The 23,595-nt window shown below is 31.8% G+C and overlaps 1 protein-coding gene across 8 annotated transcripts in view; it reads right to left on the reverse strand.

The window, feature by feature from the left end:
- LOC114335105 (latrophilin Cirl) overlaps positions 1 to 23,595 on the reverse strand; it is an 826,147-nt gene that overhangs the window by 15,475 nt on the left and 787,077 nt on the right. For 7 of the 8 annotated variants that reach the window (XM_050663557.1, XM_050663553.1, XM_050663554.1 and 4 more), the window contains one exon: positions 11,052 to 11,270. In XM_050663557.1, coding sequence (XP_050519514.1) covers positions 11,052 to 11,270 — 219 coding nt within the window. Of the gene's footprint in view, positions 1 to 10,915; positions 11,271 to 23,595 lie in introns of all 8 variants that reach the window. The other variant, XR_007701173.1, reaches the window with a different exon arrangement.

Here is a 23,595-nt window from a genome sequence, read left to right on the forward strand (position 1 = left end):
TCCGAGGTTACAAAAATTACCATCAAGCTGAAAATTGGCAGTATTGTTCAAAATACCATCATAAATGAAATCTAAAAAGTCCTCATAAATCCGACTCGAGCTAAAAAATTTACGCGGGGTCAAAGGTCACCAAATATAGTTTTTAGCGATTTTCAGCGAAACGGTAAGTTTTATCATAAAATTAGTTCTAACAAAAAATGTAGATTAGATCATTATCTATAAAAAATGTCGTATTACTTTTTTTTCCTAAGAGCCACCGTTTTTGAGATACGATTCAAAAAGTTGTAATCGTCATAATATGTGCACACGCTTCCACACCACCTTTGAGGTAGTGTACTTAGCGCCTTTTTTAACGTGGGCTCCCCAGTAGGTCTATTCCACGAACCTGTTATAATTCTGTTTAATTTGAAGCTATTGTATAATTGATATTGACTAGGGTTAAAAATGATAAAAGTTACAAAAAGCGGTATAAATTAAAAAAAAAAGGGAAATTTATCCAGCTGGTTCATAATTTTCTAATACTTCTGCGTCCTTCTAGTTCTTCTTCTTCTTGTTCATCCTGGGTGCAAGTAAATTGCCCCAATAATGACACATCGCATGGCTCCTGGATAGAATCAAATGAATCCTCAATTGTTGGTGATTCAACATTGGAGCACGACCGATTTTGGCAATTAGTGCATGCTAGCGAACAAAACAGTTCAACTTTTTTGCAACCACATTAGCGCTACATCCCTTTTTACAGTTGCAAAAAATTGTGTTCAGGAGTTTTTCCGGCGAAGGTGGGAGTAAAGTTTGAATTGGATCTAATGAACTGTCGACTAATTTCCATCCCCAGTCTTTTGGATCTAGCTGATACCAAGCCACACTTGAACTTGGTAATATACTCGAAAAATATGTTGTTGAGCAGCCGCTGAGGTTGGAGGAGGATAAAATAATTGCACTTGTTTTTAATTTCGAGTATTTTTAAAGAAACATGCATATCGAAACTTATCAAAGCACGTAGTTTTTTTAGGCACTCCATGCATAGAGAGAAGAAAGCTAATTCCGTTGGAAATAACTTTTTGTGGAGTTGAATTAGTTTTTTTAAAAACTTCAGCACATTGAAGTAATATAGGTTTAACACGTATTTTCACTCCGGAGTAGTACTCAAGACTAATTAATACCTCGAGGGTGTCATCTACCTGAAGGATTTCGCCACTCAGGAAGATAAAGGTGTAATTTGCATAATAGTAAACAAACTAAATTTGCATAAAGTTTATTGTATATTGAAATATTTATTAGTAGTTAGCAATAAACATTTTGCCTAGAAAGTTGGCTTTCATTATTATGTTCAAACCCTTCTGAGAAAAGAATAGGTAGGGTGATTAGGTTAGCCGACGTACCGATAGAACGTATTTATTCCGACAAAACCCATCTTTACAATTTGAATAAGACGCATAAGTAAGAAGAATTATTATAAGTTAATACTTTGTCATATCAATTTACTATTTTTGTTGGGAATAAGCCGTAAAATTGAAATAATAATTCTTATTATTTTCGCGTTACATTCACTTTGTAAAGATTTTTTTGTTGGCACTGTAATATAATTAATACAGCTTACACATTGCATCCCTCGGTAGACCGTAAGCTGTATAGTAGAAACATTATCATATTTATATCTTATATTATTATGTGTAATATAAGTTAAGTTGACGATAGAATATTATGTTTACTTGTATTACGGCTTCAGTGATGTATATAAGTGGTGTACTAATATATTATTATTACGATTAGAACTCTTTCAACTCTTTGAATCGTTGTATCTCAAAAACGGTGGCTCTTACGAAAAAAAGTATTAAGAGATTTTTTGTAGATAATCATCTAATCCACATTTTTTATTAGAACTAATTTTATGATAAAATTTACCGTTTCGCTGAAAATCGCTAAAAACCATATTTGGTGACCTTTGACCCCGCGTAAATTTTTTAGCTCGGGTCGGATTTATGAGGACTTTTTACATTTCATTTATGATGGTATTTTGAACAATGCTGCCAATTTTCAGCTTGATGGTAATTATTGTAACCTCACTCCTATTTTTGAGTCTAACTAGACCGGTCTACTACACTGCGATGCAAAAAAATCAATCCACTAAAAATTTGGTCATTTTTGAAGTTTCGAAATCCCTAAACCTGTTGTTCGATTTAAGTGATTTTTTTACCACGTTATAGCCTTATTCATTGACAATATCGCTGTAATAATATTGTTGCTAGATAGTCAAACTGTCATTGTATACTGAGTGTACGAATCAAACTGTGTTTTTTTCTCAAAGTTCGCATCACCTTGTGGACTATTCCAGCACTTAGTAAAATACTGAAATTAAAACCTAATATAGCCTCAGGTTTTCTTAACATTTTGTCTTTTGATTCATTCTCTTATGTTGGATAATAAAAAAGTTAGGTACTTTAACAACTGGCCATGTTCGTCATCAGTACAGGGTTTTTTTGAAATAAGTGCGGCACACTTTAAGGGGTAATTTTACACATGAAAATAATGACAGTTTGCTTAATAATCGTATGTCCGCAAACGCTTCGTTTCGGAGATAAGGGATGTTCAATATTTTTTTACAAACTGACAATTTATTTATTGCTTTAAAACCAGTTGAGATATGCAAATCAAATTTGGTGGGTTTTAAGACGTAGTTATTGCACATTTTTTGACATACAATTAAGAATTTTATATTCACCATTGGCGTGCGTACGGGTAATATTATGGGTCATAATACCCGTTTGCGCGCCAATGGTGAATATAAAATTCTTAATTGTATGTCAAAAAATGTACAATAACTACGTCTTAAAACCCACCAAATTTGATTTGCATATCTCAACTGGTTTTAAAGCAATAAATAAATCGTCAGTTTGTAAAAAAATATTGAACATCCCGTATCTCCGAATCGAAGCGTTTGCGGACATTATGATTATAAAGCAAATTGTGATTATTTTCCGATGTAAAATTACCCCCTAAAGTTTGTCACACTTATTTAGAAACACCCTGTACTGAGGACGAACATGGCCAGTTGTTAAAGTACCTAACTTTTTCATTATCCAATATAAGCGAATGAATCGAAAGACAAAATGTTAAGAAAACCTGGGGCTATAGTTAGGTTTTAATTTCAGTATTTTATAAATGCTCGAATAGTCCACAGGGTGATGCGAACTTTGAGAAAAAGGCACAGTTTGATTCGTACACCCGGTATACAATGACAGACTGTCTAGCAACAATATTATTACAGCGATATTGTCAATGAATAAGGCTATATATAACGTGGTAAAAAAATCACTTAAATCCAACAACAAGTTTAGGAAATTCGAAACTTCAAAAATGACCAAATTTTTAGTGGATCGATTTTTTTGCACCGCAGTGTAGATATTCGAACCTCTCAATATCCTCAAATCAATATGTATTATTATTTGTTTGTTCTATTATACTTTCCTGTTACATATTCTTGGTCTGCTCATTCCATGTATTTTGTTTTTATGGCATTAATATAATATCGTCCTTCTTGCGGTATTTGTTTTTAATTCTTTAGTTATCCCTATCAGTTCCTGTTTGCTTCTCGCTACTATTGCTATATCATCAGGGAACGCCAGGTATTGATGCTTTTTATGATATATAATTGCTTTTCCATTTGTATTGGCTTATATTATAGCATTTGTGCTATTGATAGATTTCCTCTAGTATCTCTTTCAGAAAGAGAATATGTTCCTTGTCTAAAACGCACCTGATATTCACCAATTATATTCTATTCTTTTTTAGTATTGTCTTTATATGTATTACCAATGCTATCCCCTGTAATTTTTGCTCTTTTTTTGCGAATGGGACATATTATTTCTTCCCACCATTCTTTTGGCAATTGTTCTTCATTCCATGTTTTTCATGAATGCGATTTCCTGCATATTTGAACATCTCAGATGTTATTTGATCGTTTCCTGGTCTTCTGTTATTTTTTAGCTTCTCTATAATATTTTTAACTTCTTCTCTAATGGGAGACATCTTGTCGATATGATTTTATCAAATAATTAGGAGAAGTCAAGAAAATAGGGGACACAAGAGATCTTCTAGGTCACAGTGAGACTTCTGCCATAACCTAAAAGTATTAACAGCCATAGTAACATACATAATCCATAACAAAAAATAAAACTCATAACAAGAACAACAAAACGCATAACAAGAACAACAAAACGACAAAAATTAAAAATTTGCGTTACAATAGGTTTCTATTTTAACTTTTGCAGAAAAATCGTAATATTTTAGGGTGTTTATATTGACAATTTAATCCGTTTTTAACTTAATATACTTTAAAGGTTAATATTCTCAATATTAAATTCTATGATTGGTAGGTGTTTGCAACGTCCTAAGCTTTAGTAGATCAGAAAAATGTTGGTTAATAACCATAAAATGTTCTTTAGCCTTTTAAAACTTTTATCAGTTATTTGGTTGTATTTGTTATAAGCAAACAAAAGTTAAGGTACAATAAAAGTTACGGTTTTATATAGGAATGTCCATATTTGCTATCTAAAAAGTGTCTTCTTCGATCATATGATATGTCTGGGTAGAAATCTGGGAAGAGATCAGATTAAAAGAGAAAAGTAGGATTCTTTATCAAATTTTCTACTGTAGGTAGCTCCAACTTCGTTGAATGAGAGAAAATAGGCACCTTAATGTGTGGAAATTTGAAAAAGAATCCTCTTTGACTCTAAGAGTCTATCTTCCACTTCTACCATTCTCTGATGAGTCCTAGACTTAATACAACCAACTAGAAATCAAGAATACAATATACTATTTAAATTAGTAATAGTTTTGGAAAATTTCGGAGTTACTGTAACTGACAAATATACTAAAACGACAAAAATTTGGTAAGAATGCATTTTCATAATATTTTTTTTTGAAATATATAGAAAAATCTTTGTAATTGATAATTTCTAGACTTGTGCTTTTAGTCTAATTAGTACTATCTACTCGAAGATTGATGATACTAGTAGAAAAGGTCCATGCTTACAAAATATTGTACAGGTGATTTTTTTTTATTAAAAAAAACAGTAACGAGAGAAAAAAATGTTTTGTTTACACTTTAAGAGTAACAGCTTGCTTCAAGCCTCCAGCTTGCCAAACGTAGCCAATACTTCATCTCGATATTACATTAAAAAATAGACAATAAAACCACGTGAAACAAGAAACGCAAAATATACGACATAAAGAATGTAATATTAAAGCGTTGTTTATTAAAAAGGCAAAATATCTGAAACTTTATGGTAGACAACAAAAACAAAACTCAATAAACAGTCTTATTTGGATTGTGGAGTTTTAGGTGTTCCAAATAAAAAACCTACTCAACTCTTTGTTACACACCCAGTGAACATCTAAAATTAGCTCCCAACTATTTTCTGAACGATAACACTTCGGAAGGACAGAAAAAACAAATTAGAAAGGTTTTGGATAATTGAATTAAGGCAGTTATACAAAATTTTTATGTTTAAGTGACGTAATTATCCAAAATGGATAATAACTGTCAGTTCCTTTTTAGTCCAGGGCGGATCTGTTTTGAGATGGACGTTGAGAGGTGACCCTAATTTTTTTGCAGAAATTGCTTGGAATTAACCCATATAATAATAATTGAGTTATCCTCCCACTCAAAAAGGTCCGGAACATTGTTTAAATAATCAAAATGTCAAAAAATGAACGAAAAATTCGATTTTTTTTCTTTGTTTTTGATTATAACTTTAAAAGTATTCACTTCTGAGAAAAGTTCCACTGAAATAAAAGTTGCGTAATTAAATTTCCTACAATATAGGATTGGTTAAAATTTTTAAAAATTGTCACCCTTGTTGCAAAATAGCAATAATTGCGAAAAAAAAAACATAAAAAAACAAGTATTCGCATTTTACGTTTTTCAACCATTTCTGCTACACTTAGGACCTTCATATTTCACGCAGAAAAACTTTATGATATGATAAAATAATACTGTAAATTTAGTTAAGATCGGTTCAATAGATTTTGCAAAATAAATTTTGCAATCCAGCTTTCGCAAAAAAATTCATTTTTTCAAAATCTTGCAGGACTGAAAGTAAAGCAGATAGCAAGTTATTTTTTTTTTACAAATAGAAGAATACTGTACCTTTCATTTGCAATTTGTAAAATTAAAATCGGTTAACTACCACGGCGTCAGGAATTTTTTTAAATAAACATTAATTTTTGGTGTTACGCGTAGGACAGCGGTGTTCGATTCACACAAGTTGATTTCCACCAAAATTTCTTCCAATCTTTATCTAATATATTATTTTCTTATTCTATATTTTGTTGTATGTTCATATTTTAATTCCACAAAAATCAAACTAATTTCATTATTGTTTGTAAAAAATTGTTTAAACAATTGCAAATGTTTAAAAATAATACACTTTTATTTTCTAAGTGAAAACAATATATGAACAAAAAAAGTTTTTGCTAAAAAAAGTGTTATTTCAAAGGACAGAGTATGTGTTTTTATTTGGCAATAAACAAATTTATTTATTTATTTCGAAATGTACTAAAAATTAAAATTTATCAATCATTATCAAAGGTCATTGGAATGCCCAATCAGAGCGAACGGATCCGCTGTCCTGCGCGTAGCACCAAAAATTAATGTTTATTTAAAAAAAATCCTGACGCCGTGGTAGTAAAACGATTTTAATTTTGCAAATTGCAAATGAAAGGTACAGTATTCTTTAATACGTAAAAAAAATTCAACTTGCTGTCTGCTTTATTTTCAGTGCTGCAACATTTTGAAAAAATGAATTTTTTTTGCTAAAGCTGGATTGCAAAATTTATTTTGCAAAATCTATTAAACCGATCTTAATGAAATTTACAGTATTGTTTTATCGTATCATAAAGTTTTTCTGGGTGAAATATGAAGGCCCTAAGTGTAGCATAAATGGTTGAAAAACGTAAAATGCGAATACTTGTTTTTTTATGGTTTTTTCGAAATTATTGCTATATAACAAGGGTGACAATTTTTAAAATTTTCAGTTAATCCTATATTGTAGCAAATTTAATTACGCAACTTTTATGTCGGTGGAACTTTTATCGAAAATGAATACTTTTAAAAGTTATAATCAAAAACCAAGAAAAAAATAATTTTTCCTTCATTTTTTGACATTTTGATTATTTAAACAATGTTCCAGACCTTTTTGAGTGGGAGAATAACTTAAATATTATTATATGAGTTATTTTCAAGCAATTTCTGCAAAAAATATGAGTCACCTCTCAACATCCAAATGTACTAATATTTTTACAGATGCGCCCTGGTCTATTTCTGTACTAGGCTTTTTCTTCTTTTTCATCTCCTCTCGTATCTTAGTTACTACCACGTAATGGTCGCTGCCTATTTCATGTCCTCTGTGCACTTTTGTATCCATTAATTTGCTTCTATCATTGCTTTTCTCTCTCTCCTATGGCACTACAGTCCAATTCGGTCACTAACCTCCCCCCTCATCCGCCACCAAGTATCCTTTTCCATGGCTGCTCTTCTTCAGTTATCCACTCTTAATATTTTTTTAATATCTGTGCTCACTTCGTCTATCAGTCTTCATACTGGCCGACGTCTCACCATAGTTCCATTAATCGTTCTAATATGAGTTCTGGATGATTGTTTTTAACTGGGGTATAGAAATGGGATCACATGAAAAGTAAAACCTAACTTGAAAGCTCTTGTGCCACTCAGCATTTTCCTAGATTTTAGTGTCATCCTCTCCCGCTGTTTCAAAAAATATGGACTCTCCCTAGGGTGATACACGAGATTTCAAATGAAATATTACTTCACATATTATTACAACAAAATTATTAAAATGGCGCCCATCTGCCATTTTGAATGATTACGTCACTAAGACATAAAAATAATATATAAATGTCTTAGTTAATAGTTATATGAAATGCATAATCATAAAAATCATGCAGAAAATAGTTTGAGGCGCATTTTAGGCTTATTTTGTATGTAACTGATTTATGAGTGTGACGAATGATGCTAAAAACAGACAAGTACTTAATTTGTGTTTCCGCCATCCATAACATAAATTAAAAATAATCTTGTACATGGAAAAAGCAATTATCTTTATTTATTTAACAAAAGGTACGAGAAGTATTGGCAAAAACGTGAACATAATGCCACACATATGCTTAACTGAAGCTTCCACACGCTTATTTTTCTGCAGTACCTTTCCTTTATACCATCAAATATTTTCAAATGGCTATTAATAACTTTTAGATTCTAATATTATGTGTCTTAAAAATTAAAATTGAAGCGATATAAAATCGATGATATTTTAATTTAAGAGAATATGCTGAACTCTGCTCGAAACGAGAACTGAAGACAAGAGAATATCAGCAAATTAGTTTAAAACATTAATTATGTACTTGTTGAATAGTGGAGTAAGTTGGTGGAACAGATTTTCCACCTATAGTGGTAGTAATGTATGGATAGTGTGTATGGCTGGTTGCCTATATAGCGAAACTGTTGTTTGGAAGGTATTTACTTTGCAAACAATCAGGTTCTAGAGGAAAGGGGTGAATTGAAAAATTGTGGCGTAAAAGTAATTTGAAAATCGATTTCTTTTTTTTTAATTTTACAGTTCAAGGTATACCTAATGATTTTTGTTTTTTCTATATTAACTCAAAACGCCAATTGACGAATTTTGATGGTATTAAGAGAAGGCACTTCAAAGGACTTTGTACAAGTTATAGACCAGAGAAATTCGCAAAATAATAGCCTTTTTCGTAACACTCTTTCATACAGGTATTTAACAACAGCTTTTGATAAATTGGATAAACAAAATGTACAAAAGATTAAACGTCATTTTTTTACTTATAAACAATGTAAGAGAGCTATTTGATTTTAAATACTAAAGATGAAGACCGCTAAATTATATAGAAAAGTGACACAATTTTACTGAAAAAGCATAGAAGATCCTTTAAAATGATAGTTTATAAATTTATTTTTGTTAATTTGTTGCTTAATTATTGCAGAAATAGCTTTAAAAGTCGATTTTTTGAAAATCATCTACAACATTTTTATGCGTAAACTATTGGGTCTACTTAATGAATTTTGAAAGCACCAAATTAAAGAGAACGGCTTATTTTATCAAACTAAATCATTTAACGATTAAAACATTTGTTATACACTAAGCATCAAAATTAACGCACCACCTTAAAAATGGGACATTTTTTATGTCTTGTATTTCCTAAACCTGTTGTCCGATTTTAGTGATTTTTTTAGTATATGATAGCTTTATTCTTCAAGAATATCGATGAAATAATATTATTGCTAAACAGGTAAGTGTCATTGTATACCGGGTGTAACAATGATAGTGTGTTTTTCCTCAAAGTTTGGAACACACTGTGGAATCTTCTAGAGTATATAAAATATTGAAATTAAAACCCAACTGTAGCCTTAGGCTTTCTTAACATTTTACTTTTTGATTTATTCGCCTATGTCGCATAATAAAAAAGTTAGGTACTTTAACAACTAACAATGTTCTTCATCAATACAGGGTGTTTCTAAATAAGTGCGACAAACTTTAAGGGGTAATTCTGCATGAAAAAATAATGACCGTTTGCTTTATAAACATATGCTCACAAATGCTTCGTTTCCGAGATACGGGATGTTGACTTTTTTCTTACAAACTGACGATTTATTTATTGCTCTAAAACCGGCTGGGATATGCAAATGAAATTTGGTAGGTTTTAAGAGGTAGTTATTGTGCATTTTTTAGATATAACTAAGAATTTTATATTCACCATTGGCGTGCATACGGGATGTATCTAAAACGTTTATACCCGTATGCACGCCAATGGTGAATATAAAATTCTTAATTGTATGTCAAAATATGCACAATAGCTACTTCTTAAAACCTACCAAATTTCATTTGCATATCTCGACCAGTTTTAGAGCAATAAATAAATCGTCAGTTTGTAAGAAAAAATTCAACATCCCGTATCTCGGAAACAAAGCATTTGCGGACATATGTTTATAAAGCAAACGGTCATTATTTTTTCATGCAGAATTTTATCCCTTAATGTTTTCGCACTTATTTAGAAACACCCTGTATTGATGAATAACATTGCTAGTTGTTAAAGTAACTAACTATTTTATTATCCAACATAAGCGAATGAATCAAAAAGCAAAATGTTAAAAAAGCCTAAGGCTATAGTTAAGTTTTAATTTCAATATTTTATATACGCTAGAATATTCCACAGGGTGTTCAAAACTTTGAGGAAAAAACACACTATCATTGTTAAACCCGGTATACAATGACACTTACCTGTTTGGCAATAATATTATTACATCAATATTCTCGAAGAATAAAGCTATAATATACTAAAAAAATTGCTCAAATCGGACAACAGGTTTAGGAAATACGAGACATAAAAAATGTCCCATTTTTAAAGTGGTGCGTTAATTTTGACGCTTAGTGTAAAATAGGTTTGCAAAAGTACTGTGATTTTATGCTTATAAACATGTAACATAATTCAGATCCATGTAGGAAGTAAAGGAAATTAAGATTTTTGAGCATTTTTACAAAAGTTTCTCATATATTTCGAAAAATCTACTTTTGAAGCTATTTTTCCAATAACTAAGCAAAAAATTAACAAAAATAACTTAACTCTAATTTTAAAGGATTTTGTATGCCTTTTCAGTAAAATTGTGTCACATTTTCCATATAATTTACCTGTCTTCACCTTTAGTACCGGTCTTCACCTTTATTATCACTAATTTTATCAAAAAAGCAGTTGTTAGATACTTGTATCAAGAAGTGTCTTGATAAAAACCGTTACTTTCCTGATCTATTACATTATATTAACATGAGACATAACGAGCTGCACTTGGTAAGCATTTCTCAGATAATAGTACCTTGTTGCGAGACATTATGCAGCCTCTTATGGCTCGTCGTGGTGGTACTAGCATTGTTGAGATCAGTTCTAGGGACAATCTGGACTAGTGCAGTAGGACGCGCATTATTAAGGTTATTGACTACACTGGTACCCACACTAGTTCCGTGTTGTGTAAGAACAGAGTTGTCAGTGGAATGGGAGTTGGTACCAGCCGAAGGGTTCCCGTTAGAACCACCGTACAGGCTGGTTCGCCGTTCTTTCGCCATCCCGGAGCTGCCGCTGGTGCTTCCCGATCCTCCACTCGGGCTAGAGCAACGAAGACATTGCGGTAACCAGGAGTGTCTTCTTATTATTTTGCGATATTCCTTCCGCACCTGGGAAGAAAACCAAATCAAAACAGTGCGACTAACTAACTTAAAAGTAACTTAAAAGGGAGCAAGTAAGCAAAATAATCAAATACGGTGCTAGTACAAATCAAAATTGGAAAGTGAAGTGTCAGATAACTCATATCTAACACAACACAGTGAAAATAATAAGCATTTATTGCATTAATTTAGAGAATTTACTTAATGTACCACTTAGAAATACATGTATTTACCACAAATATGTACATGGAAATAGGAAGCAGCATTTTCATTACTGTGTTAAGGTGGAGAAAAAGTTTCGGAACAGTTTAATACGGACACTTTTAGGCGACAATTACTATATTAGATTGATACGGCTAAAACACTGCTATGGGGAAGGCAACGGGAAACCACCCCATTATAATCCCTAGTAAAGTTATCATTAAATCAATTAGTGAAACGAATAACATTACTGATCATGGGCTGCGGAACTCAAGATCCGGCAGGGGAAGGAATACAAAATTAAACCACAGGGCTTCCCAGGTCGCTAGCCAGCGAAATCCCTGTGAGCAAAACATCACCAGACATAAGATGAAAATGAAGAATCCGTATAAAATAGCTACATGGAATGTAACAACTTTATATGAAGCTGGTAAGCTGAGAAATCTACTCTCTGAAATGGACAGACTAAACATTACTATCATGGGGGTATGTGAAACAAGATGGCCAAATACAGGGAATTTCATAGCACACGGATACGCCGTTTATTTTTCTGGAAATCAAGACCATATGCATCGAAACGGAGTAGCAATAATTATGAAACAGCATATTAGTAAATACGTGACTAACTTCATCCCAATGTCAGACAGAGTAATTTTAATACAGCTGAATGCTAAACCTGTAAATATAAATATCATCCAAGTTTATGCTCCCACTACAGATGCAGATGAGCAGAAAATGGAAGAATTCTACCATCAAATAGAAGAAGTGCTAAAAACAACAAAGAAACACGAAACAACAATAATTATGGGAGACTTTAACGCTAAAGTTGGACAAAAGATGACACAAAACATCACCGGAAAGTTCGGCTTGGGAGAGAGAAATCAAAGAGGTGAGCGTCTAATAGAATTCTGACAAGAAATTGACTTCGTCATTACAAATACCTGGTTTCAACTTCCAGACAGGCGTCTCTACACGTGGAAATCCCCTCAAGATGAACATCAAGGTAAAATAGTACGGAATCAAATAGACTACATCCTAATAAACCATCGATTTCGGAACAATATTAAAGATGTAAGAACTTACCCCGGCGCCGACATAAACTCAAATCATAATTTACTCTGCTCCAAAATAAAAATTAAATTAAAGAAACTAACAAAGCCAACTAAGCCTAGTAAGATATATCTCGACCCCATTAAAACACCCAAACGCGCGAACACATAGCACAGCAGATAAATAGTAAAATGCACAGAATATCAAATATACCAAACGAAAACAGAACTATTAACGAATGTTGGTACGATATTCAAAACTCGATTTTAGAGGACGTAAGGGAATCTTTAAAAACACCTACAATGTTGGCAAAAAATGAATGGATGAACCAAGAAATTCTAGACTTGATGGAAGTTCGAAGAAAATACAAAAATAGAAATATTATCAAATACCGTGAAATTAACAAACTCATAAAAAGAAAAATTAAACAGGCCAAAGAATCCTGGCTCGAGAATTCATGTAAAGAAATAGAAGACCTCCAAAAAAAGCATGACAGTTTCAACCTCCACAAGAAACTTAAATATACCTCCGGAAGTAGCAAACAGAAAAATGCTCACGTACTTAAAACCGCAGACGGAAAAATTTGTGATCACGAACAACAGTGCAAAGAATGGGAGAGACACATCAGTGACCTTTTTGACGATGCTTCTCGAGAAAATGCTCCAAATACTACCTATGACAACCAATTAGACAGAGGTCTCAGTATACTGAAGGCAGAAGTCATAAAAGCAATACAACAAGCCAAAAACAATAAAGCACCTGGACCAGATCAAATCCCTGTTGAGCTACTTAAACTTTTGGATGAGGAAAACATTACCTACTTGACTACTTTCTTTAACAAAATTTACAACGAAGGAAAAATACCAGATGATTGGTTGGAGTCACTGTTTATAACATTACCAAAGAAAAGCAGGCCCACCAAATGCAGCGATTTTAGACTAATCAGTTTGATGAGTCACACACTTAAGATACTTTTACGTATTATACAAAACCGAGTATTCCTTCTGTGCGAAACTAGAATGGGTTGGGTAATAAGCAATTTGGATTTAGAAATGGTCTAGGAACTAGAGAAGCACTATTTTGTATGCGCGTTCTATTACAAAAAAGTTGTGAATTCCAAAAGAACGTTTATGTTTGTTTCATCGACTTCGAGAAGGCATTCGACCGAGTACAACATGATACTCTTTTCGATTGCCTGCAGGCAGCAGGACTTGACCACTACGATATAAGACTGCTGAAATACTTATATTACAATCAAGTAGCCTCTATCCAAATTGGAGACAGTCGTACTGAAAAACTGCCGATAAAACGTGGAGTACGACAAGGTTGTGTTTTATCACCCACCCTTTTTAATCTGTACTCTGAAGAAATCTTTAGGGAGGCTTTGGATGGCAGACAAGAGGGAGTAAGGCTAGGCGGAGAAGTAATCAACAATATTAGATACGCTGACGATACAGCCATTCTTGCTGAAAATTTACAAGATCTTCAGACACTACTAAATCTAGTCAGTGAAGCAAGCTATCGGAGAGGCCTTAAAATCAACATTTCAAAAACAAAGTGGATGGCAGTTGGAAAGATTAATATAGATCAAGGTCAGCTTTCTCTTGATGGAGATGAGTTAGAACGGGTAAATCATTTCAAGTACCTTGGCAACTGGTTAAATGTAAATTGTGACTCTGATGAAGAGATAATAACTAGGATCGAAATATCACGGAAGGCTTTTATGACCTGGAAACCAGTTTTATGTAATAGAAACCTGTCGATGAATATTCGAAAGAAGGTGCTGAAATGTTATGTGTGGTCTATCCTATTGTATGGTTGTGAGACATGGACGTTAAAAACCACAATGCTAAACAAAATAGAAGAATTCGAATTGTGGTGCTATCGACGAATCCTAAAGATATCGTGGGTTTCGCACACTTCCAATGAAGATGTTCTTCAAATGATGAATTCGGAACGTCTGCTCATAAGCATCACAAAGAGGAGAAAAACAGAATACTTTGGCCATATAATTAGAGGACCTAAATACCATCTGCTTCGCCTTACAATACAAGGAAAAGTGGAGGGAAAGAGATGGATTGGTCGAAAGAAACTTTCATGGCTGCGTAATATTAGACAATGGTGTGGCTGCACAGTAGAAGAATTATTTCGCGCAGCAGCCGATAGAGCGAGATTTCAGGAAATTGTAAACATGATGACGGCCAACGTCTGAATACAGACACGGCACCTAAAGAAGAAGACCCCTTAGAAACTTTTGAAATCAAAATAAATATAGACGGTTGAATTTCGATTCAATTTAAGTCTCTTACCAATCTCTTACACGTGTTTCTGGGTCTACAAGTCATCAGAGAGACTTATAAGACTCAACTGACTCAAAACGTACCGGCTGTTTAGCAATTATAGTCAAATAATATACCAAAAAGTACGCATTTAGCGTACTAACTAGGACAGATGAAGTGAGAGTCGATAGCCATTAAATACAGCTTTAAACCCAAACTCAATCAAGCCATTCACGACAATGCTAGGAATATTTATATTCCACTAATACATCAACAATTTACCCATGTAAACCCACGGTTATTAGACTTTATTACGGTTGTCTTGACCGACGGTGGTGGGGAGACTTATTATTTTTGACTTTACGTCACAAGAGTACACATTCCCATATTTTTAAATGATTTTCGATCATTGAATGTGTGTTATTGTGTATATATGTGTGTATTATTTGTGTTATTATTAAATAATAAGACAAATAATACACATTTTATCTTATACCGGGTGGTGAATCGTAAAACGGGCCATAGGAAACTCAATGTAAAATTCTAAATTGTTGAATTCCTGCTTCCCTAATTATTTTACATCAAAAGTCATGAGAGAATACTTCTAGAGAATTCAAATCTCTATTAAAATCAAAAGTTAAAATTGTTCTATGATTTAAATGCATTCCAAAATTTTGAAAAATATGATACATTTGCCACAGTAGGTATGTGTATAAAAGTTAGGCCACACGTTACTATTTTAACTGACAGTGCTCACACCATTGACTGAATAAAAAATCTTTATTATTAATAGGTACTTTCTCCGCAACTGAGGGTATCTTATCAATTGTATTGTTTTTAAACAATAAATGATAAAATAAAAATATTGACAGTTCAAAAATGTGAAAATAATAACTTCATTGTGACATTTGCATGTGATTATTGCACTGTGTGTAGCCTAATTTTGGGCTGAAAAACTGAAATGTATTACATTTTTACAAAATTTTGAAATATGTTTAATTCGTAGACCAATAGTTTCTAATGTCTTTTGATGTAAAATAATTAGGGAAGCTGGAATTCAACAGTTTAGAATTTTACATTGAGTTTCCTATGGCCCGCTTTCCAATTCACAACCCGGTACCTATTCCTAGCTTACTTTATATTTTTGTATTTGTAATTTTGGTGTTGTTTCACGTAAAAACTTATTTTGAATTATTCATGAAAGTTGTAGATCGTACCTATTGTAGGAGTTTAAAAAAGAATATATATTTATAAGGTAGGTTAAAACGTTAAAAGTTCATTAAGTATTAACATAATAATAATATTGATGACATTTTAGAATGCCAGGTACAGGCTGTAGTGTGGCCAAATTTATTAGGTACCTATTATTTAAATTCTTACAATAAATTATAGATTAAGAGGAAGTACCAAAATGCAAAATTTTGACGCAAGTCAAAATTCTCAATGTGTTTTAATTGTATTCATTTTTTTCGAATCCTGAGAAAACTAATAAATATTTTTGAAAAATTTAAACTCAGAATGAAAAACTATATTATTATGAAAATTTTAGTAAATTGGATTGTTATTGTTTTGTTTTCTTGACTTTTTATAAGCTTTGTCGATAAAATTGTACAATTTTTCATGACAATAAAGCATATTTCTATTCTATTCTATTCTATTACCGAGAGCAGAAAGTCCCTGAAAACTTCTATAATGTTTATTTTAATAAGTTACAGGGCTGAAAATAAAAGAGAAGTGCGATATTTAATTTCAAATATTTCATTCAAAAGAAACTGCTCGTTTATTCTAAGGGGCTTTCCGCCCTCGGTAATAATGTAATCTTTCATTCTGCGTTTAAATTTTTCTAAAATACTTATTAGTTTTCTCAGGATTCGAAAAAAAATCATATTACGATTCAAATGACAGTACTCTCGTGACGTAATCGCACCATTAATGTTCATTGGTTAGTCGATCTGGGCAACCGTAGTAATGTCTAAGAACCGTGATGTAAACCACTATTATTTTTGTACTATTTTTCGTCGAGTAAGAACGTGACACTCAATAAATATAGACGGTTGTCATTTTTCTCTTACACGTGTTTCTGGGTCTACCCGTCATCAGGGAGACTTGTGACACCTGAGAGACTTGATGTATTATTGGAATATAAATATTCTTAGCATCGCTTTGATTGGCTTGAAAACGGGTTTACAACTGATATCGACCCTCACTTTTGAAATTATTTAAAAGCAGCACATTAAAGTAAATTTAAAGTTAATACACTTTTAGATAACGCTTATTATTCCACTTATGCAACTAATTGAAAATTTTAAAGAAGTCTACAAAACATGTCATTTAAGTTGTTTATTTAAACTTTTTTTACATTTTTATGTACAGTTGCTTGCTACAATTTTAGTACTACACATGACTTATTTATTTTAAATACGGCAATATAGTGAAAATCATTTTTAAATAATAGTTATACCAGTCTACAATACATTTTAATAAATATTTTATTATTTGGATACTTGTTAAAACCTAAGTGTTGTTTTCCTCAAAAAACAGTTGTTAAAAGATAAAAAACAGTATTTTCCTCAAATAATTTCTTAAGATAAGGGTCCTGAAATTGCAGAAACATTATGTTCTTTATCAAATACCTCAAAAGAAGAAAATTTTAATTACTTCTCTGATTTAAAACTATAATTTTAACACTGTATTTATGTAAAAAGTTAAAGAAAACCATGAGAGAACACATGAAATGAAAATTCAACGAGGAATTCGACTGGGATGTACCGGATGTCCCAATAAGAATGGCTCTCGGCCATATCTCAGGAACCGTTTATAGTAGAGCTTTGAAATAAAAAATTTTATAACAAAAGTTGCCTCAGGAAAAGCCTGGAAATTATTTTCATAATTGTGGGTCCACCGCTAGAGGGCGTAATTGAATATCAAAAATAAAAAAATCTAAATTTTACAAAATTTTCCTAATGAAGGGGCACTGGAAATCCGATTATTGTATTCTTCATCAAATCCTGCGCATATTTGATTTAACAAGTTTAACTCTACCTTTGAAAATAAGAGGTGGGGGTGAGTGGGAACCTTGTTATGAAAAGATGGCTGTAAGTCCGGTTCTGCTAAATCAAATTTTGAAAACTGGGTCTTGTTGAAGACAGATCTTTTTCTTCAATGTAAGCGTGATAATTTTGAACCATCCTAATAAGTAATAAGCCAGCTGGGAGGCGTTATTTAATTTTTTTCAGAAATCTAGTTTTCTTTGGAAAATATTAAATACAAGTATGCATTTTTAATCATACTTTATAAAATTAGATTAAATTAGCAATAGAATAGCGAAAACCGCATGTCGATACCTTTTTTCTATCTCAAGATATCTCGAGAAACGTGTAAATTTTATACATAACTGTTACTATCACCGGTAAACTAAGTTAATGAAAAGTAGTGTGCTGTGGAAAAAAACAAAATAACATTTTCCAGATGTCAACGTATAAAAATATAATTAATTAAAACAACAATATAAAGAGAAACAATACTATTAAAATTAAATATAACACAGAACAAAAAGAACTACTTAGTGACGACCTGAATATTCAAATTGTTGCCCATCATACACTACTCTAGAATACATTATCCAGAGAATACTAAACGCCATTCAAAGCATATCGAGAGCAGAAATTGAGACTGCTGTTCAATCTACTCTTGAAAGAGTAAATGTTTGCAACGAAAATGATGGGCAAAAATTTGAACGTTTATGTCATCACTAAATAGTTGTTTTTATTTCTTTGTAATAGGGCTTTTCAACGCTTCTCATTTGTTTCGAGCCTCTGTCATATGCCGTATAATCCGTGTATAATTTTAATATACGAGATATGAACGAGGCTCGAAACAAATGAGAAGCGTTGAAAAGACCTAATATACGTTGACAGCTGGAAAATGTTTCTTTGTTGTTTCCATAGCACACTACTTTTAATGAATTTCGTTTACCGGTGACAGTTACAGTTATGTTTTTAAATTTACACGTTTTGTAAGATATCTCGAGATATAAAAAAGGTATTAACATGCGGTTTTCGCTATTCTGTTGCTAATTTTGTCTAATTTTGTAATATGGTTTTAAAAATGCATGTTTGTATTTAATGTTTTCCAAGGAACAATAGATTTCTGAAAAATATAAAATAACGCCTTCTAGCTGGCATATTACTCAGTAAGTTGGTTCGAAATCATAACTTTTACATTGACGAAAAAGATCTGTCTTCAACAAGACCAAGTTTGCAAAATTTTATTAAGCAGAACCGGACTCACAGCCAGTTTTTCATAACAAGGTTCCCACTCACCCCCACCTCTTATTTCCAAAGGTAGACCTAAACTTGTTAAATCAAATATGCGTAGAATTTTATGAAGAATACGACGATCGGATTTCCAGTGCCCCTTCATTAGGAAAATTTTGTAAAATTTAGATTTTTTAATTTTTGATATTCAATTACGCCCTCTAGCGGTGGTCCCACAATTATGAAAATAATTTCCAGGCTTTTCCTGAGGCAACTTTTGTTATAAAATTTTTTATTTCAAAGCTCTACTATAAACGGTTCCTGAGATATGGCCGAGAGCCATTCTTATTGGGACACCCGGTACATTATCACTTCTCATAATCATCATGTACTCAGAGGCAATTTTCCAAGTAGTCATACAATACATGGAAGCAGGAACGATACGCTTGTTGAAATTGGTACGAAATATTATGACCTATGAATTATAGAGGGATAAATTTAATATCAGATACAATGAAAATTTGGGAGAGAACTGAAGAGCAAAGTTTAAGGACAGTTTGGGTTTAGGCCAGGGAGGCGGACAACATATGGCTAGTTTGCTGTGAGACAATTTATAGAGAAGTCAAGAATTCATAAAGCAAAGAAGATCCTTCATTCAAATGTCCAAATTATTCAAAACAAGGAACATTTTTGCAAGAAAATGTTTTTATAATAATTCTAGATTAATATACTGTCAACAATTACATGTATAACTAATAGACCCATATCTTAAAAACAGTTGTAAAATCACAATTTTAAAAATTTCAATTATTTCCATCCAAAATACCTGGTGTCCACTTATATTTTCCCCCATTTCAACTGCCTATAACTTCTAAACGACTCATAGAAATACGCGGTTTTCGCTGTAATGTTTTATTTTAGTAAAAGTTTTGTTTGAATGGATTGCATTTTTTATTATATCGCTTTTAAATAAAAAATGGCGCATTTTTGAAAAATAAAACGTTGTTGATTTTTTTATTGTAATACCCAGTATATTTTTTGTAAATTAAAAGAATGGTCATTTACCTATCTTGCGATATAAAGTTTTTTAAAATCGGTTGTCAAATGACTCGGCAATTAATTTTTAATATGAGAGATGCAATGTGGAAATTACATAACATAATATCAATCTGCTTAGTTATGTTTAGAGCTCGGGAAATATGCACTTAAAAACCCTAAAATATGCATGCAAATATGCACAAAAAACAGTTAAAATATACACTGAAATATGCTTTTATGCATTTAATGCATATAAATAAAAAACGCAGTAATCCTTATCTTGGAGGTATTTAATTTATTTTATGCTAAACTCAGAAAAAAAATATTGAAATTTCTATTACCTGCATCATTATATTCATTTATTCTTTATATTCAGTTAAAGGACCAAACTTAAATAATGTATAATAATTGAGGATTCTACGCGTAAAATTAAATTATTTTCACAACTCCCCTTAATACTATTATTAATTTGAATTATTTTTGATATACCTCATTTTTCTTTAACACCGTGCAGAATTTTTGATACATTTTGTGGTGTTCCCAAGGTGTTTAATTTTTTTATCTAGTGAATTGATAATTTCAGTACAAATGAAATGTTTCGCTTTTATTCAGCAATATTTTCAAAGTTGGTTTGGATATGTGCCAAATTACTTTTTAATAACGGTTTTTTTAAACATCCACAATCTTTTTATAGCACCTGAGCACCTATCTACATTGAAACTACAAATGACGTCTCTAATTCCTTCAAAATGATCGGTTATGAAATTTAGAGAATTTAACCATGTTTCCCATCTAGTTATCATATGGTCAAATGGTAAAGGCACATTATGTAAACGATTTTTATAGACCTATACTCGCAGAGGGGCTTTTAAAAATATTTTTATACAAGGATATTGACCATTGGAAATTCTATCCTTACAGTTTCTGCTACTCTATTTAAAGCGTGTGAAAAACAAGTAACGTTTGAAAATCAAGTTTGGAAAAAATATTTTAAAATGTTGTCCAGCTTTGATCATATATGGTGTCAATAATTAACAATAACAATTTTTTTTTCTCTTGGTATAGGTTGAGGTAAAAAAAGTTGCTCAGAGATTCATTTACAAATCTACAAATATTCTTTTTCTCATGATCATTTTTCAGTGCGTCACAGTTTTTCGATTTCTTTCTAACGCATTAAATTGTATGTGACAGAAAAAAAGGCACGTCGGTGAATACATTTCGTCGGTGACATTTTTATAACATTTCTTCTAGTTATTCTAGTTGTCGATAGATGGCTCCATAATAAAAAATATTTTTTTTAATTAGATAATAATATTACAAATATAATCTGTATAATTTATAAGACTATACAAATCAAAGAAAATACCATTTTATAAATGCAACAAACACATTTGATTTGTTTTTATTCCAAATTGAAAATAAAATGTGACAACTGTCAGATTTAACTAAAATGTCATGTTAGAATAAATGTCATAAATGTGTATTATCACGGACTTACCCTTTTTCCTATCATTTGTTACGCACTGAAAAAGATCATGAAAAGGACAATAGTTACATTGTTCGTTTTTTGCAACTCCATAACGGAAACTAAATATCCGGTGCTACACTCACTCCCGTTTAAACTTCCTATAGCTATAACCAAATTTGTAAAATACCGTCCTTTAACATCTGTCGTCTTGTCCACATATTACATTATTCCCAATTGCAGTTTTAATCGCTTTAACAGTAAATTGCATGCTGGAATCAACATATTTTTTTCGTATACTCGTAGCAGAAGGAACTTCTACATCATTATCATTATTGCAGTACTTTTTTAAAAATTGTTGGAATACTGGATTATCCAATTTTGCAATTGGAATATTGCAACGAATCTTACAATTGTCCATTGGGGTATATTGTCCAAATTGTATTACTGTCCATTGGGGTATATTGTTATATTATGCTAATATCAATAAGGGGTATTTCCGAGAAAAATTTTTACCTACCTCGCTAAACTGCATTACTCAGATGTTAGTCCATATTGTGATATATCTGAAAATATGCACTTTTAATAAATGCATATGCACTTATACAATTGACCCAAAATATGCAAATATGCACTTAATATGCTTTTTGCATATAGGGCTTTTCATTCACAGTCATTTGTTTCGAGCTTCTGTCATATGTCGTATAATCCGTGTATATTAATATTATACACAGATTATACAAGATATGACAGAAGCTCGAAACAAATGACAATCGATGAAAAGCTGTATTTCCCGAGCTCTAGTTATGTTATTTAGTTATGTGATATCCACGTTGCACCTCTCATTTTAAAAATTAATTACTCAGTCATTTGACAACCGATTTTAAAAAACTTTATATCGCTGGATAGGTGAATGACCGTCCTTTCAATTTACAAAAAATATACTGAGTGTTCCATTAAAAAAAAGTCAACAAAGTTTTTTTCAAAAATCCGTCATTTTTTTTTTCGTAATTGAAAGCGATATAAAAACCCAATCCATTCAGACAACACTTTTACTAAAGTAAAACATTTCAGCAAAAACCGCATATTTGTATCTTAAACCGTTTAGAAGTTATAGGTAGTTAAAATGGGGGAAAATAGAAGTGGACACCCGGTATAATTGATAGGGTGTAGGTTTTTTTTTTCAGCAAATACTAACAGTAACTATTATCGGTATATCAGGGTGTATACGAGTATAAACGATAATTTAGAAAGTTAACATATGTTTTGTTGAAATATTTTTTGACTATTTAAAGGTTAAAACATTTTACAAACTGAAAAACGATTGACTGAAATGTTCTTTTAATACAATTTGGTGCCAGTCGGGTTATTAGCCACACTCATTTTTGACATATTTTTACAAAAGAAACGAATACAAAAACTTAAAGTATTCCACATTTAAAAAACGGCTTGGAGAGTGCCGACAGAACTGACTATTTCTTATAGTGCATTATTACTATATGTGTGTTAATGAAACTTTAGGTCTGCTTATTACTGAATTGTTAATATTCTCTTTTATAATAACATCACATATTTAAATTCTTTAAAATTTAAAAAATCTTAGTCAACAAATATTACTTTTTGCCTATGATGATTGTAGGCAACGGCCCGCCTTGGATGTTTTTATGCTCTGTGATACATCAAATTATGATTATTCTGTACAAATACATAAATACAAAGAATATCAGAATTTGATGTAACACAGAGCATAAAAACATCCACCTTTATATCTTTCCAGCCAAAGCGGGCTGTTGCCTACAACCATCATAGGTAAAGTACAAAATTTGTTGACTGTGATATGACATAACCTCAATAATAACAACAACTGGCGGTTGTACACAACTTTTGAATAATATGCCCTTAATTTTCTTTTGACAACGATTTCCAGAGTAATTGGAACTCGAAATGTTAAGTATTTTTAGGTAAAACATGTAATTGTCATTACAACCTGACTGTGGCTAATCCCATATAAACATAACAGGGTGAATCCAAGCCAAGTGGTCCAA

The sequence above is a fragment of the Diabrotica virgifera genome, chromosome 10, assembly GCF_917563875.1.
Source record: "Diabrotica virgifera virgifera chromosome 10, PGI_DIABVI_V3a".
Lineage (NCBI taxonomy): Eukaryota > Metazoa > Arthropoda > Insecta > Coleoptera > Chrysomelidae > Diabrotica > Diabrotica virgifera.